Consider the following 16,709-nt stretch of genomic DNA (forward strand, 5'->3'; position numbering starts at 1 on the left):
ACACATTTGACAGTGCGACAAAACTCGCACGCCGTGTGCTTTGTCCCATTCAAAATGAATGGAATCGAATGTTCGCCGTGCGATTAAAATCGGGGCCGTGTGTGTTGAAATGCGATGTTCTCATAGACTTCCATTCAAACTTCAAAATGGAATGTTGACGCGCAACAGAAATCGCACGCTGTGTGCAGAGCCCTTTACACACCAATAATCAGTCCTGTTTGGCAAGTAGTTAACTGTTGCTGAGTTTGTTGGGGATCTTTTTTTTTTTTGCCATGATTGAGCCCCACTATGGTGCTCCCCCTTCCTCCAATATTCTTGATTGTGTATGTGTGTGTGTGTGTGTGTGTGTGTGTGTGCGTGCGTGTGTGCGTGCATGTGTAAAAATGTACAGTATGTATTACAATGATCCATGATGGATAAATAATGCATGTGTGACGTGTCTGGTTTTCATCATCTTTAAGACGAAAGAATGTTACTCAAACAAAGTTTTTCAATGTATGCACCAAACATCAGATATGCGTTCATCAAAGCATAACAGTCTTGATAGATGACTGTATTACAGTATTCTGATGTTGGGGTGTTTGGTGCAGTTAGTTCACACCTACTTTGTAACATTTGATGAGGAGGAGACATTGTTCAAGTAGCTATGTTCCGTCATTCAACGTGCAGTCTAAGTATTCATCATGTGTAATGTCCTTATGTATATGCCTACCTAAGGTCTAAAGTGATTATAACTCAAGTGCCGACCCCCAGAATGATGAACATTGTTCAGTGAAATAGCCTATTTTATTATAGGCCTACTTCTAATCTGTTGGACAAATTCATTTCTGTTCCCTGCAGTGGTTCAAATAATGCATGATGGGGGATACATTTAAAACATATGAGGGGGTGTCTGTTGAATAATGCATTATCATTTTGCTCTGCTAGGAAGAGATGGGCAGTGTTTCCAATGTTGAAAATGTGTCTTGAGTGGATCCATGAGTGGAGAGATGGCACTTGAGCATTTAATGGAACTTAGGGTACTTATTGCCTTTTTGATCATTAAGGATCTAATTTTTCCGCTAATTACCGACTGAAATGTTCTATTCGCTGCAGTCACAGGAGGATTGTCAAGAAAAGAAAGAGACTGAGCATTGACTTTTGAATCACAGATAACTAACATATTTGGTGTAGCTAGTTTTAAAGCCCTAGGAGAAGATACTGTACAGTATATGGAATTAAGGAAGAATAGATGTATGTTATGCGGGCAGCACCTCTTCATCGACACTGCCACTGGCTCTCGGCACACCTGTGGCATGCTTAGCAGAGCGGTGGACCCTTTCACAGGGCTTGTCAGCGTCCTCCATTGCCTAGTGGGAGTCTTATGGTAAATGACGGAGAACTATGACTCACATTGATGTAGTTAAGCTGTGCCGAAGTAATAGGGAATGTTCAGACTTCAATAACATTGACATCCCCCCCCCCTCTTTCTCTCTCTCCCCCCACCCTCTCTCCCCCTCTTTTTCACTCCCTCTTTCTCTCTCTTTTTTCCCTTTTTTTCCTTTCTCTCAAGAGCTTGCAGTGTAATTGCCTGGGTACATGGCAGGGGGGGGAGAGTCAGGATGAAATTAATGAAAGCTATCAGCTAATGGAGCCCAGCTTTGAGTCATCCTGAGTAATCAGGCAGGCTCGCCTCCAGTCAGACTGCACTCTCGCAGTTCTGAACCACTGCAAGCCTGGGTTGAGGAGGTGCCATTTTCCATGTCGTTGTTTGATATGGGAATTACTTGGAATCCGTGCTCCAGTAACTCACACCGCTTGCATTCCCTCGCATGCATTATACACAGCGTAGTTCTTATTTGAATGCTTTTCTCTTACCTTTCTTTTGTTTTTACACAATCACTCTGAAATGTCGGAGACTTTGTATTAGAATAATTGACATTGCTCCGTCCCATGGACAGCTCTGTGTGAAGGAAGTGAGCATTACTGAACCAGTTTTGTGAAATTCCACCTGCGGAAACGGTTCAGTTTTTCCACAGCCGTGTGACTCTGGGAGGCTGGGTGGTTGAAGTGGGGCCACCGTGGAGCCAGGTGTTGAGAGGTCATCAGAACGCCACCAGACAAACACAGATCGTCCAACAAAAACCCACACTATACTAATGTTCTTTGCCGTGAAAATGTCTTAAAGAACGTTGTGTCATCGTGTCTAAGCTATCCCTCGCAGCTGGAGTTGAAGTTGGAACTGGAGCAATACATTGGGACACGTTCCACTGGAAATAGCATGGTTTATCCGTATGTCTCTCACCACACTCACTATGGCAAATTGGGATGTTGAGGGGAGAAAAATCCCCAAATGAATTATGAAAACATGAAGATGAAAGGACTTTGTAATTAGACTTGTGGATCATCCTTTCAGAGAACTTATTTCACTCCTGTTCTTACTGCAAGACATGTTTGGGTGAGCATCGGGAGAGATGCCACATAGCCCCAGTTGAAAAGGATGGTGTGAAGTGATGACATCACTTCCTGTCACATTGTATATGGTAAAAAAACAAACATGCTTACTTGTAGATATTTGTTGGGTGGCCCTTTAAAGTGGCAATAATACATACAGTGCACCACTAACATGTGCTTCATTTATCAGCCCTTTTCTACATGCAGTCCAGCTTAAAACATGCAGATACTCTATTGCAGAACACTTCGATTTGTCATTGTCATCACAGAGCAATATCCTGATACAACTATCACTTTAAAGCTATTTACACAACGAAACAATGAGATGTCTGTATGAGTCAGACTACCCATCAATCACTCTCAAGTCACTTAACAAACACACACACACACACACACACACACACACACACACGCACACACACACACACACACACACACACACACACACACACACTCAGAAGCAGAGAGTGCTACTCACTCAAGAATAGCCAACATTGTTTGTCAGGAAGCAGCCTACTGAGAATGACTGCATGAAGGTTCATGATGATATGAAGACTTGTATGTTACAGACATGGTGTGAGCTGATGTATTGCCTTAGGAGGCCACAGACTGGCCCTTTAATCCTGGGGCTAGAGTTGCACAGCAGGTGCTGAGAAGTGGCCTGGCTGAGGCCTCTGGTAACCCTATCTGGGCAGGGGGTTTATAGAATGCCCCTAACAGATGAGAGGGGATGCACATGTAGGTCCACACCACATGGTACTCAGCTAGCATTGTACCCACTGTTGTCTGGAGAGGCTACTTTTGTTCACTCTCATTGAGTCCCATGTTTCCCAAGGGGAAATGCTCTAGAATGCTCCATTGCTCTAGAATGCACCGATTGGCTCTCACATACTTTTTATCTGCATTTGAGCCTCTCGGTCCTTGCTCCTTTTGTTGGAGCGAAAAAAGTAATGGGGCAGATCGTGAAACGAACATACATCATGGTTTGTTCCAATGGAAAAGACACAAGATACACGGGGTAGGTACAGTACACCGACCAGCCTAGTGCCAGAGCCCCTTTTTTATCGATGCATCATGACGACAACATCAAAGAACCTCTCCAAACACTGAACAGACGTGGAGTCTGCTGTGTTAGCCTGAATAGTTTGACTGGCTTGTCAATTGTTTAGTGCCGATGACTGATTCCTGATTGGAATTGTTGTGAAGGGAAGCACACCTGGCGGCAGCACATCTAGAAGCACCATAATTATACTGTTTTTGTTTTCTTTTTTCATTTTCCCCTCCTTTCATTAGTACAGAGTGACATGGCGGCACAGTAGAGGTCTGATTACTCATGATGTCACCTCTGGGAAATCACTGGGAAGCCTTCAGCTGTAAGATCTCCCCTCTCAACAGTGCTCTGGTAATGGCTACTGGCACACAGCATTACTCCCTCATTATGCATGGGGATGTTAATGACCAAAATATCCTATTTTTGATGTCACGATTTTCTTTCATGTTCTTCTTAGGCCAAACAAACACACTTGATTAATTGTTTAACCGATCAATTCTTATTAATATGGATTGTTATCTGATTGGGCATATGTGATTTTCTAGTTATTATTTTCACCAGGTAAGTGTCCCCAATTTGGGACACTTATTGCTTCAGTGTGAGCCGTTGACGAGCAGCACAACAGCTGAAACATGAAAGCTGACAGTGGATCAAGGAAGATAATTTAAGAATCAGATATAGATAACAATGGAGTAAGTTTAGATTTGTATATACTGTAAGGCAAGACCTGATTAACAAAACAAAAACAAGCCAAAACATTTTGTAGCTCAACTCACAGCTGTGTTTAGTGCTGTTCAACGCAAGATGGGCACACTGGCTGGCTGAGGTCTGACTGAGGTCGTAAAGGGGCAGTGTTGTATTTTAGGAAACACAGAAGTGCAAGTCATTTCATCATTAGGCTGCAATTTGAATATGCTTTATAGGTTTCAGGTCAAACATGACCAATGTTTAAACAGCATAATTTTCTTTAAATCCACAGTCTGTTTTTTTATTTGTATTTTTTTTCACTTGTTTGCTTCACTTTTCTGAAAATGAAATTGTCCATCATCTGATGGATATTACTGTATAAAAGCATAAATGCACCTTCTGTAAATGCCAAAACAAATTCCTATATGTGTCAAGCATAATGGCAATAAACGTTATCCAGGGTTCGAGTTATAAGCTGAACTCTGTGGGGGTCTCCAAAATAACAGTGCGAAATGTTCTCATGCACGCGCGAATCATGCCCACACAGCGATGGGACTTACAAGTTTTAATTAGCTATAGGCAGTAGCGGATTAAGGTGGTCAGTGGCCCTAGGCTACTCCTTTGTGTGAGGACCCCCCTGCCCCCATACACAAGCCTCCCCCCTCCCCAAAATATACAACTCACGAGCACCCTGCACACACACACCACTCATAATGCTTTACCATAAAACACTTAAACACTTTAATAACACAATAACACAACAGTGTTAATAATGCAAAGAATTAAAAAAAGGTTCAGTGCATTCAGTTCTGTCTCTATTGCTCTCCTCTCCCGTTGTCTCTCTGTTACTGTCCTGTTGTCTGTCTCTCTGTTGCTGTCCTGTTGTCCGTCTCTCTGTTGCTCCCCTCAGCTCTAAATGACAGAAATGAATTAGCTAATTAGTTGGCATGTAAACATATAGTTAGGGTTGGGTACAGTTTGGGTTTTATTCGATACCGGTGACAAATCGATACTTTAACATCATCCTCATCCTCAAATCCCAACATATCCTGACGCTACAGCTGCAGGCTACTCATTTCACCACATCAACAGCCCCACATGAAACAACAGCTATAAAAGCGATAGTCACACATGTATCTCGGCCAATAATTGTGTTATTTTTGCTATACAGAAGGAGCGAAAAATACATTAGGTTAGTACACTAGGTTAGTAAAAAGTAAAAGCCACCGTACCTTTACGGAGACAAGATAGACCAAAGTGGTCTGTTTTCAGTAGGCTGCGGTCGCGGTCCTAACCCATGATGCTGACGTCCGATGTCCTTTCTTTATCCAAGATTGGATGAACGGGAGAGGGTCAAATTTGTCTTTGATAAAAACCCGAAATTTTCTAGGCTTGATGACCCGGTCGGCAGCAGTGGCCTTTTTTTGGGCGGCATGGTAGCTACTACTGTATGTATATACTCCTGTATAGCTAATGAATGAATGTTTGCTTCTCAATAATAGGCTAGGTGCACGATCTCACTACTTCCTGAAAGGCAACTGGTGTCTCACTCTATTGGTTTAATTGATTAATCAGCTGTGCACTGTGTGTTCCAACGGTTTACCGCACAGCTGATTAATCAAACGTTTGCTGTTGCACAATATTCTACTGCGCCCCATGGTGTCTTGGTGGTGAAGTGCAGGCAGTCAAAGGCATACTGTCATTCACAGGAGATTAATGGTGCGCGTAGTTCTTTTGGAAAACGTGTTTATTTTACAATATTTATAATATAAATTAAATAATATTCATTACATTGACATTTTGATCAAATAATAGTTGTGGTAATGTATTATTAGCGACCCCCACAGATTTTTGATTTTACTGCCTTCATGGGAGCTCAGAGAGCCTCAGACCATCTCTATGGGAGCTCAGCTCCCATTGGCTCCCACATAACTCGAACCCTGACGTTATCTGAATCTGAATCTGAATCATTGTATTGAAATGAGGAGGATGGACTTTGTACTTTGTACTTTGTGATTTGTTTATTCGATTCATTATGTCTGCTTTTAGAACTCTTGGTCCTTCAATTTAAACGTAATTACTTTTGTCAATACTAAAATACGCCAAGCACCAGGCTATTTTATTGTTACTTAGGACTATATTTTAACGCCGTTAAAACCAATCTGGTCCTCTGTGGCTCAGTTGGTAGTGCATGGTGCTAACAACGCTTAGGTAGTGGGTTCGATTCCCACTGCTATATATACAGAACAATGTATGCGCTCACTGCAATGTAGGCCACTGTAAATTGCTTTGGATAAAACGTCAGCTAAATGGCGTATACTGCAAACACTGGCGGATACTTTTAGTGGGTTTGTCTGAAATATTAGGCCAGTTTTTCCAGTGCACATCAACCAGCGCTACAGCGCAATGGTATTTTCACCGATTAACGCAGACATAAATTACCAAAACGCATGTGTTTGGACTTGCGTCCATTTTGCGCTGGCTAAAAATAGTGCTCAGTGTTAGTTCAACTCTTGTTCCAAAAATCGGAGGACGGGCTCATTGTAATGCATGGAATAAAATGAGGAGTAGTATTAAACATGTGTACCATTCCTCATTCCCTTTCGTGCATTACAATGAGCCCGTCCTCCGATGTCTACCTCCACCAACCTCCCCTGCTTCAAATACTGCTATTATACTGCTAAATACTGTTTGTAATCAAATGGTTTTTTGTTTTTGTTTTTTGGAGGGGAGGGTAAATGAGTTCTGTTCAAAGACACTCATTATGGTAATTGAGGATTGATAATATAATAACTATGGTTTTGTTTTGTGCAGACGTGTGATTGGCACTCTAAAACACATTTACATGATTCTCTCCAGCTGCACGCAAAATGAACAACAAAATAAATTATGGAGTTCTTATACAAAGTAAACACTTTTTTTTGTTGTTGAATCTCCAACAACAACAAAATCCTCTCAACCCTAGTTATAGGATGGCAGTTCCAGTACGGAAGGTTGGCAACGAAATGTGCCTATGTACAGTTAATAGCAAAGCGTATTTTAATATTAATAATCTGACTCAAAATAATTTAATTAACACTATGTGCTAAGAATTGTTGAGTTTGTGCCGATCTGTGCAAGAATGGTTACATTAGAATGAATGAAATGAGGCTTCAATAATACTGTATACAATTATTACATCACAGAAAATGTTACATTCTACCCCCATGGTAAATGATAGAAAGAGAGAAAAGTAGAGAGGGAGAAATAGAGAGAGAGAGAGAGAGAGAGAGAGAGAGAGAGAGAGAGAGAGAGAGAGAGAGAGAGAGAGAGAGAGAGAGAGAGACAGACAGACAGACAGACAGACAGACAGACTGTCAGACAAAGACAGACCACATGATCTGTTACTGTCATCACACCTGGGATCTCTGACAAGGACACCAAACGAGGGAAAGATTCTGTCTCCTACTGTACTTCAACCATAGTATGTACACTAAGTGCTACTTGCAAGGAGCACCAATAAGTCCTCATCCCATCAATTCTATTCAGATGACACCACAGCATTAATACATCCCACAGGGCTTGTAAACATCACAGAGAGATCACTGTGGACCCTACCGGGGAAGGGATCTCAAGAAAGGGGAATTGATGTTTCCCCTTCACTTTGCAAGGGTCAGCTGCCAAAAGGGTTGCTGCTACACAAGTCATGTCAATGTTAATTCATGATCATGCAAAGATAAAGAGGACTGTGAGATTACTTTACTCATCATTCGTTTGCTCCTTGCTTACTGATGATCGTTACTTGGGCTGTCAATAGGAACCATAGAGATGGAACCCTGTGTTCTTATAATTCAGTGATCTGAGGGTAGGTTTGTGATGAAACATGTTCTTTTTTTTATTGGTAGCCTTTAAAGAGCCACAAACTAGGGACATTAAGCTTCCTTTTTCAGTTGTTATATATTTTTGGTCTGTCCAACTCCTATGTTAAGTTTGGTTGTCTTCTTTTATGAAGATATATAACTGTCCTCTTTTTTTTCCTCCCAGCTGTCCCTTTCCCACCCAGTCACCGGCTCACAATCAAGGAGGTGTTTGACAGCGATGGAAAGCCCAAAGTGGACGTGCTGAAGGCCCACCTGACCAAGGAGGGGCGCGTCGATGAGGGAGTTGCTCTCAGGCTCATCGGTGATGGAGGCGCCATCTTGCACGCTGAGAAGAACCTGTTGGACATCGAGGCCCCTGTGACAGGTCAGGCAAATACCCCCCCATCACCCCCTGCTATCACCATCACTACCCTCTAGATCTATGTCTAGAAACAACACCTAGCTCCTACCTCTCCCCCTACCTCCTAAGAACTCATTTGATCTGAACAGATTGGATAGGTATGCAGTATCATTGTAGTGCCATCTTGTCTTCTCACAAGCTACAGAGACTTTTTCGCCATGTTGCTTATACCTATCCAAGTGTTTCATATAGGGCCCAGGGTCTCATGTCATGTAGCACCCATACTGAACCTTCCCCCACCTCCCCTGAGTGCATGAGTCAGCGGGCTTCAAGGATGTGTGTGGGCAATGTGACCGTCCACCACAAAGCTGTAACGAGCAGAGCAGCAGAGGTCAATTAAACCTGTTCACCGTAACTAACAACCTTTCTGACTCACCAGGTTTGCTTTATGTAGGAAATTGGTACTTCTTGGATGAATCGACTTGAAATGTGAAATGACTCTGACCATGGTAGACATTTTGACCATGTTGAAGAAGTGGCACTTGAAGATATTTCCTCATGCCTTTGTACATAATATCTGATGAAATGGTTAGAAGCCTGCTAAGTTACAGTGCCCTCCATAAGCTTCTACTTTGAGCTCTATACTCTAACAGTTTGGATTTAAAATCAAATAATTACTTTAGGTTAAAGTAGAGTTTCTCAGCTGTTTTTGTTATTAATAAATAGTATAGTACCATTTAGAAATGAAAGTTAAGGAAGCACCATTATGAGGCTGAAAAATCGATCAGAAACACCTTAGACTTACCAACATCATCAGTTGGTAACATCATTAAAAAAAGAAGGAAAGCACTGGTGAGCTCAGCAATCTCAAATTGCAATCTCAAAACTGCCGAAAAGCAGAAAGTTCTTGACTGGCCAAGTCAATCTTCAGATTTAAATCCAATTGAACATGCATTTCATTTCCTAAATGATAAGACCTCATAACAAACAAGAAAGAGAATATACCCAGCATTTAGTGGGGTCAATTCAAATCCAAACTATTGAACTGTATAGAGCTAGAAGAAGATAAAATGATTCCTCTTTCCAATACTGAAGGGCACTGTATTTATGCAAAGATAACATGAACTTCAAATCACTAAACCCTAGGTTAAACAGGCTCAAATTCAATCAATTGAAGATAGTTGGACAAACATTTTATAGAAGGCCTATTTAATTAAATGCGGTTAACATAGTTTCACACTGTACTTGACATTGTTTTGTTGAAGACATGAATCCAGACATCCACAGTTTCTGACTCTCTCTCTAGCCAATAGAAATACTATTGGCAACTAGCTGATAGACTCAGACCCTTACATGGGACTCGAACCCACAATCTTTAGGTGACGAGCGGAGATGGAATCATGCCTGGCAGCTGTACTGCTGGTCACACTAGCCTATTTGCGGTTCAGTGTTGCACAATGTGCTGTTAATGATGTCTCCACTGTCTCTGCCACCAACGCAAATCATAGTGCTATTTGAGATCTTCACATCTTAGACAATGAGGGCAAAGCATAGGACAACTTTCTGTCACCAGTGTGTTGGAATAGTTGTGTACATTCCATTTATTACTAAATACATTTACAATTACCCTAATTACCATTGCTATTTCAAGTTAAATGTAAATGTAAATGCAATAGCTATTTGTTTTTCATTCCAGGTCTCTCCTGAGACTAACATTTACGAATAAAGGTTCAATGAAATGTGAAATCTGTAAGTAAGTAAGTAAGTAAGTAAGTAAAGCTTTATTTATATAGCGCCTTTCGTACATGAAATGCAACTCAAAAAGTTAAAAAGTTTGCAAACTTTATTGTTCTTTAGATTATTGTTCTAATTTCTAATTATGCTTGGAGGCTTCTCATTTCACATTGTGATGTGTTTACACATCTGTGCTTACAGTAATGTATATTATTGTATTCAGTATTCAGAGAGAACAGCTTTGACTTGTACTGTATGTGATGACTTGTATGTGATTCTATGTGTTGTTGTGTCAAACGGAGAGTGAGAGAAAAGGTTTGCCTCTGTTTACCGCTGTGGATTAGGCTCAGGGAGAGTGGAGGCAGAGGCTGCCACGACCACTCCCCCCACCCCCAACACTCTCCCACACACACACATGCACGCACACACACGCACACACACACACACACACACACACACACACACACACACACACACACACACTCATGCTTATTGAAAGCTTCAGACAGACACCTTTTAGAAGCCATTGTCACTCTCTCAATGCTGTACCAACTATCTTCACTTTCTACACCTCTGCCTCTCGTCTCTACCATCAATGTGGTAGAATTACTGTAGTTCTCTTTCTCTCGTTCCCTCTTGGCAGAGAATGGGCTGGAAGAATGTGTCCAGAGGCTGTATTGCACATGCTACCAATGCAGAGGTCAAGAGCTGTTTGCTTGCCTAAAGCTACATCATTCACAAAGCCCTCCCACACACAGACAGACCGACAGACACAAACACACACACACACACACAAACACACAGACGCAGACACGCATATGCACGCACACGCGCGCACACACACACACACACACACACACACACACACACACACACACACACACACACACACACACACTTCCTGGTTGAGCCAGATGGCAGCTCAGGTTTCATGGAGGGACTGCGCGTGATGAGGAGACCCGGGCCACAGTGTACAGAAGGCCATAAAGTATGTCCCTCTCATTACCAAACACCATCGACACAGCTCACACTGTTCCTGCACCATGCTACCTGGCTGAGGCTCTTCTGTTATTGCAGTTACGTGAATGTTGTCATACTGTATACAGTGGAGGAAATTCACACACATCAACAATTTTTGGTAATATCAACATATTTCGCATTGCAGCCATTCACATGAAATGTAGACCAGACATTGGTATTAACCCAATACAAATACACAGCTGAAGAAATTGTAACACTCCAATCCATAAAAAGGTTATGTGAAATAAAGGGGAATGACACAAGTATTGAACACGCTAACTGACATTTATTTAATACTAGGTGGAGAAGACTTTTGTTTCCAATGACAGCTTCAAGACGCTTCCTGTACGAAAAACCTGATCTCTCACAGTGATCAGGTGGGATTCTGGCCCATTCTTCAACACAGACCGTCTTTAAATCTTGAAGATTCTGCGGGGCCCGCCGGTGAATCTTGATCTTCAGTTCCTTCCACAAATGTTCTATTGGATTTAAGTCTGGCGATTGACTAGGACAGTCCAACACCTTTATTTTCCTCCTCTTGAACCAATTGAGAGTTTCCTTTGCAGTATGTTTTGGATCGTTGTCCTGCTGGAAGATCCACCTGCGTCTCATCCTCATCATCCTGGTGGATGGCAACAGATTCTTCTCAAGAACTTCCTGGTACATGGCTCCATTCATCTTCCCTTCGATCATTTGGATTCCACCAGTACCATGTGAAGAGAAACAGTGTGTGAAGAGAAACAGTACATGAAGAGAAACGATGGAGTGCATTTCCTATAGTTTTTTGGTGAATACTGTACCCGATGCTTCCAGGTCTATCTGGAGCTCTGCTCGAGTGGTTCCTCGTGCTTATGGGAACATTTAGGAGTGGAGAAATACGTCGGTAACCAGTGCCATTGGTTGCTGTTTGAAGGTCTCGGAAGAGCTCATTGCCTCTATCCATCATGAGATGTTTCTTGCAGGATAAGCTTTGTGACAAATTATTTGTTTACTTGTATTCAGAGGTGGAAAACCTTTTTCAAAGGGCATTATCACACAAGTACTTACCCACCAACATGCACTAACCCAGCTGATTCTAATTAGCACAGGTAGGAGAACTCATTAGTGGCATAAGCTGGTTTACTGCTTTTTCTGTGTCAATACTTGTCATTCCACTTTATTGCACATAGCTTTTTTTATGCTGTAATTAATTATAGCAATTCTCATTCACCCATATACAATAATTTATAGGCTACACAATTACATTTATTTGAAACCAAAGAAATAGTAGTAGTGGCTGTTCAAGTAATTGGAATCAAAAAACGATTTGACCATGCCAAAAGAGTTGAAAAGAAAGGTAAAGAAGGGTTCAATTCTGGTTTACTGGCAGAGGGATACAGTGAGGTTGCTTCCATCCTTTAAATTTCAAAGATGGCAGTTCATATGAACAAGGTCAAGCAGCAGCAGACATTGGGGACGACAAAGCTACAGACCGGCAGAGGGTGAAAACGACTCTCCACTGACAGGGATGACCGCCAACTCATTAGAATGTCACTCAACAACCGGAGGATGACATCAAGTGACCTACAAAAAGAATGGCAAACGGCAGCTGGGGTGAAGTGCACGGCGAGGATGGTTGGAAATAGCCTCCTTGGGGCAGGGCTGAAGTTGTGCAAAGCCAGAAAAAAGCCCTTCCTCAATGAGAAGGAAAGAAGAGCCAGGCTGAGGTTTGCAAAAGACCATAAGGATTGGACTGTAGAGAACTGGAGTAAGGTTATCTTGTCCATTTTTCAGCTTTGCCCAACACCTGGTAGTTTAATGCGTAGATGGAGACCTAGAGAGTCCTACAAGCCACAGTGTCTCACACCCACTGTGAAATGGAGGGTCAAATGGAGGATCAGTGATAATCTAGTGGTTCTTCAGTAAGGCTGGAATCGGGCAGATTTGTCTTGGTGAAGGACACATGAATTAAGCCATGTACACGATTGTCCTGGAAGAGAAATTGCTTCCTTCTGCTCTGACAATGTTCTCCAACTCTGAGGATTGTTTTTTCCAGTAGGACAATGCTCCATGCCACACAGCCAGGTCAATCAAGGTGTGGATGGAGGACCACCGGATCAAGACCCTGAAATGGCCAGCCCAATCTCCAGACCTTAACCCCATTGAAAATCTCTGGAATGTGATTAAGGGGAAGATGGATGGTCACACACCATCAAACAAAGTCAAGCTGCTTGAATGTTTGCACCAGGAGTGGCATAAAGTCACCCAGCAGCAAAGTGAAGGACTGGTGGAGAGCATGCCAGGAAAGCTTTAATTGAAAATCAGGGTATTCTACCAAATATTGATTTTGATTGATTGATTGAAAACCTTTATTGTCCCCAATGGGGAAATGTTGTTGTCAAACAGCTCAGTTAGGGCAGACAGAAAACATTCAATAAAATACATAAAACAGTGCAGGCTCAATAAGTAAAAAGTTCCAAGTTCCAAAGTTCCAGCTCCAGGTCTCCCCCACCCTGCAGGGCCTGGTTGTAGAGTCGGAGTGCAGCTGGAACAAAGGACTGTCCAAATATTTTTGTACTTTGACGGGGGAGAACAAATCTGTGGCTGAACTTGCTCCTCATCCCCGCCAGCTCGCAGTACATCGGGTGGGAGGGATTGGCCAGCATGGCCGCCAGTTTTTTCCCCATCCTCTGTTCTGCCACCACCTCTAGGCTGTCCAGCCCGGTCCCCACCACAGAGCTGGCCTTCTTCACCAGTTTGTTTAGCTTCGCAGCATCCCTGGCACAGATGTTTCCACCCCAGCAGGCCACGGCGAAGAACAGAACGCTGGCAACCACCGACTGATAAAACATTCGCAGCAGCTTGTTGCAGACACCGAAAGACCTCAGCCTTTTGAACTCTTCCCAAGTTAAAACCTTAGTATTGTGTTGTTTAAACTGAATATGAACGTGTTTTCTTTGCATTATTTAAGGACTGAAAACACTGCATCATCACGCTACATTTTTTGTTGTCATTTTCTCCAAATAAATGCTCTAAATATGACAATATCTGGAATTTGGTAGAATGTATTAGATACCATTCAGCCAGGATTCAATGACTGCGTTTACCGTACATGCACACCATATTCCGATTAAGGTCAATATTCGGGTTATTGTAATATTCCGAATAAGGTGTTTATATGAGCTGTGGCAACTGGAATATTCTGTTTACATGTTAATTGGCAAAAGAATCTCTGGCCACATGGAACCGCGTATTCAGGTACACTGGGCATGCGCGTGCTGGTAGACCTAGAAAATGGTTCAAATATAATTGAGACAGTACCGTAAAATAATAGAAATGTACTGTCGTTATCACACAAGTACTTGTCCTTCCCATGAGTTAAACAGTATTAAGATATGAACACAACAGTCCTGTATACTCAACAGATTGAAGCCTGCAGTGCACTCCTTTGTAATAGACAGCAATACAGCTCTGCAAACTTCCTGAAGAGACAACATACAGTAAAGCCCAGAGGTACTGTATTACCAATCTGCTCAATCAAAAGACGATTTGGCATTGTCTGCCTCCCCGCAGATTTCACCAACTCAATGAGCCTGGCCTCTGGGGTGGCCTGTGTAGGTTACAGAGTAGGCTTGTGTAACGCAGCGCTCCCACCCACTCACTAGCTGCTGCCTGTTGATATGTTTCTGCTCAGAGAGATCAGTCTCGTGCTGTAGCGGGCAATAGTGAGAACACATTTCTATCTCACTTGAGATAATGTACTCCCACCTGCTTCATCTTAGGTGGGCTGCCTGTTCTTGCCTCAACGTGATCCTGTGTGTGTGTGTGTGTGTGTGTGTGTGTGTGTGTGTGTGTGTGAGTGAGAGCGTTCAGTTCTGTGTGTCTGTTTTTTTATATGTGTGTGTGTGTGTGTGTTTACTGTGATATAACAAAGCCCAAAGGAAAGCATTATGGGGTTTGTATTTGATCTGCATACAGATTTTCAGAAAATGTGTACACAGATGAACACTATTCACTACAGCCCCTACATCTGGTCTCCTTGACCCCTGGTTGAACCCTGGCTATTGCATTTTCACCCCACTACCACTTCTGTCACTGTGACTTCTGTCATCAGTGTTTTTCAAAAGGTCAGCTTTGTGCAGGTCTATAGATCCACCCACACATAAAAGCACATCCCGGGTGTTGAGCCTGTACAGTAGTGTAACCTTTTGTTGAATTTGGTTCCTCCCTGAAAGCCCTGTTCTCAGACTGTTCTTCATCTCCTTCTGTCCTGTACTAGTTTTGCAGTACGGAGTTTTTAAAATTATTTTTTTAATTTATTTTTTAAATATTTGTTTATTGATCATTTTCCAAAACATAAAATAGTGGGTCATACAAATGCATGAGCAGCCAGAGAGGTAATCAAATGATACAGCATCCATATATACCCACAGGCGCATACAACAACAACAACAACAACAACAACAAAAAAGGACGTAAAAAATAAATGAAGTAAAAGAAAAGAAAAGTAAAAAAGAAAAAAGAGAAACCACACCTAACAAACACACATCACATAGCTTGGATGTCCAGATATTCAAATAAATTGTCTGTATACCCTAAAACAAATAAGCAGTAGCCTAATATAGTACGGAGTTTTTAAGAATGCTACCACTTGTGTTCGTCTCTCTCTCCAAAGTCAGACGTTCAGATCTCACCTCAGCTCATGGGTGGTAGAGGTAACAGGTGAAATTGCTATTTTAGATGTTTTGCTCTGGCATACACACATTCATAGGCCTACTTCAATGACTAGCACATTCCTAAGGGGCACCCAGACTCTTTAAATGTTTGCACCCGAGGTAACAACAACAAATGCTCACTTTGTAGTTTGTGAACAGACAACATTGAAATCTCTACTAAACTGTCACTGTCGTCCACCACCAAGGCTTTGCTAGGATGATTTAGAGCGCAGTTTTGTTGCTGTATATACAATGTTGTGCACAATCAAGTTGATTAACCGTGAGATCGGGTCTGAATTCTCACACTGCAAACAGAATGGTTTGCAGATTGTGTTAAGCAGCAGGTGAAAAGTGCTTTGCTGGGGGGGGTGGGGGGGCTGGGGGGTTGGGGGCACATAAAAAATGGGAAACGATTTATGAGTCTCCTTTGAAGTTAGCCTAAACCCTGGAATTAAACAATTTGCACAGTGTGGGACTGTTAAAAGACAAATAGTAAAATGAGAGTTTACGATGCGTCTGAGGAGAACAGATTCTCTCCTCTCTGTCCGTCTCTGGGGGCTCGTAACTCAAGCTAATTGCTTTCCGATGCTATCCTCCAGCAGATGCTAATTGGTTGTCTCTCCAATACACTTCTATGGGGTTAATGCTCAAGCTGTTCGAAAGAGCAACATGCACCCTACACCATACAGTCTGAAGTCAGAATGCGGTTTTGAAAAATCGTAGTGAAAAAATAAGTACCGGTAGTGAAAAATCGTTGTAAGAGAAGCTATGGTATCCACCTTCGCAAACATGTTTCCATGGTGAAGAGGACCGAGGGAGTCTCTGTTTGGTGTTAGTGTTCATTCTTTATTCACATTTAGAAATGTTGAACGTGATGTTCAATATTGGAA

The 16,709-nt window shown here is 42.2% G+C and overlaps 1 protein-coding gene across 1 annotated transcript in view; it reads left to right on the top strand.

Annotated features, from left to right (window-relative positions):
• The window catches only part of LOC308168424 (protein phosphatase 3 catalytic subunit alpha), an 89,585-nt gene that overhangs the window by 35,673 nt on the left and 37,203 nt on the right, over positions 1-16,709 (top strand). Inside the window, exon 2 of the mRNA XM_080543005.1 lies at positions 8,195-8,395. Within this exon, the coding sequence (XP_080399131.1) occupies positions 8,195-8,395 (201 nt within the window). The remainder of the gene's footprint in view (positions 1-8,194; positions 8,396-16,709) is intronic.

Source organism: Nansenia antarctica (assembly GCF_963989245.1).
Source record: "Nansenia antarctica genome assembly, chromosome: 12".
NCBI lineage: Eukaryota > Metazoa > Chordata > Actinopteri > Argentiniformes > Microstomatidae > Nansenia > Nansenia antarctica.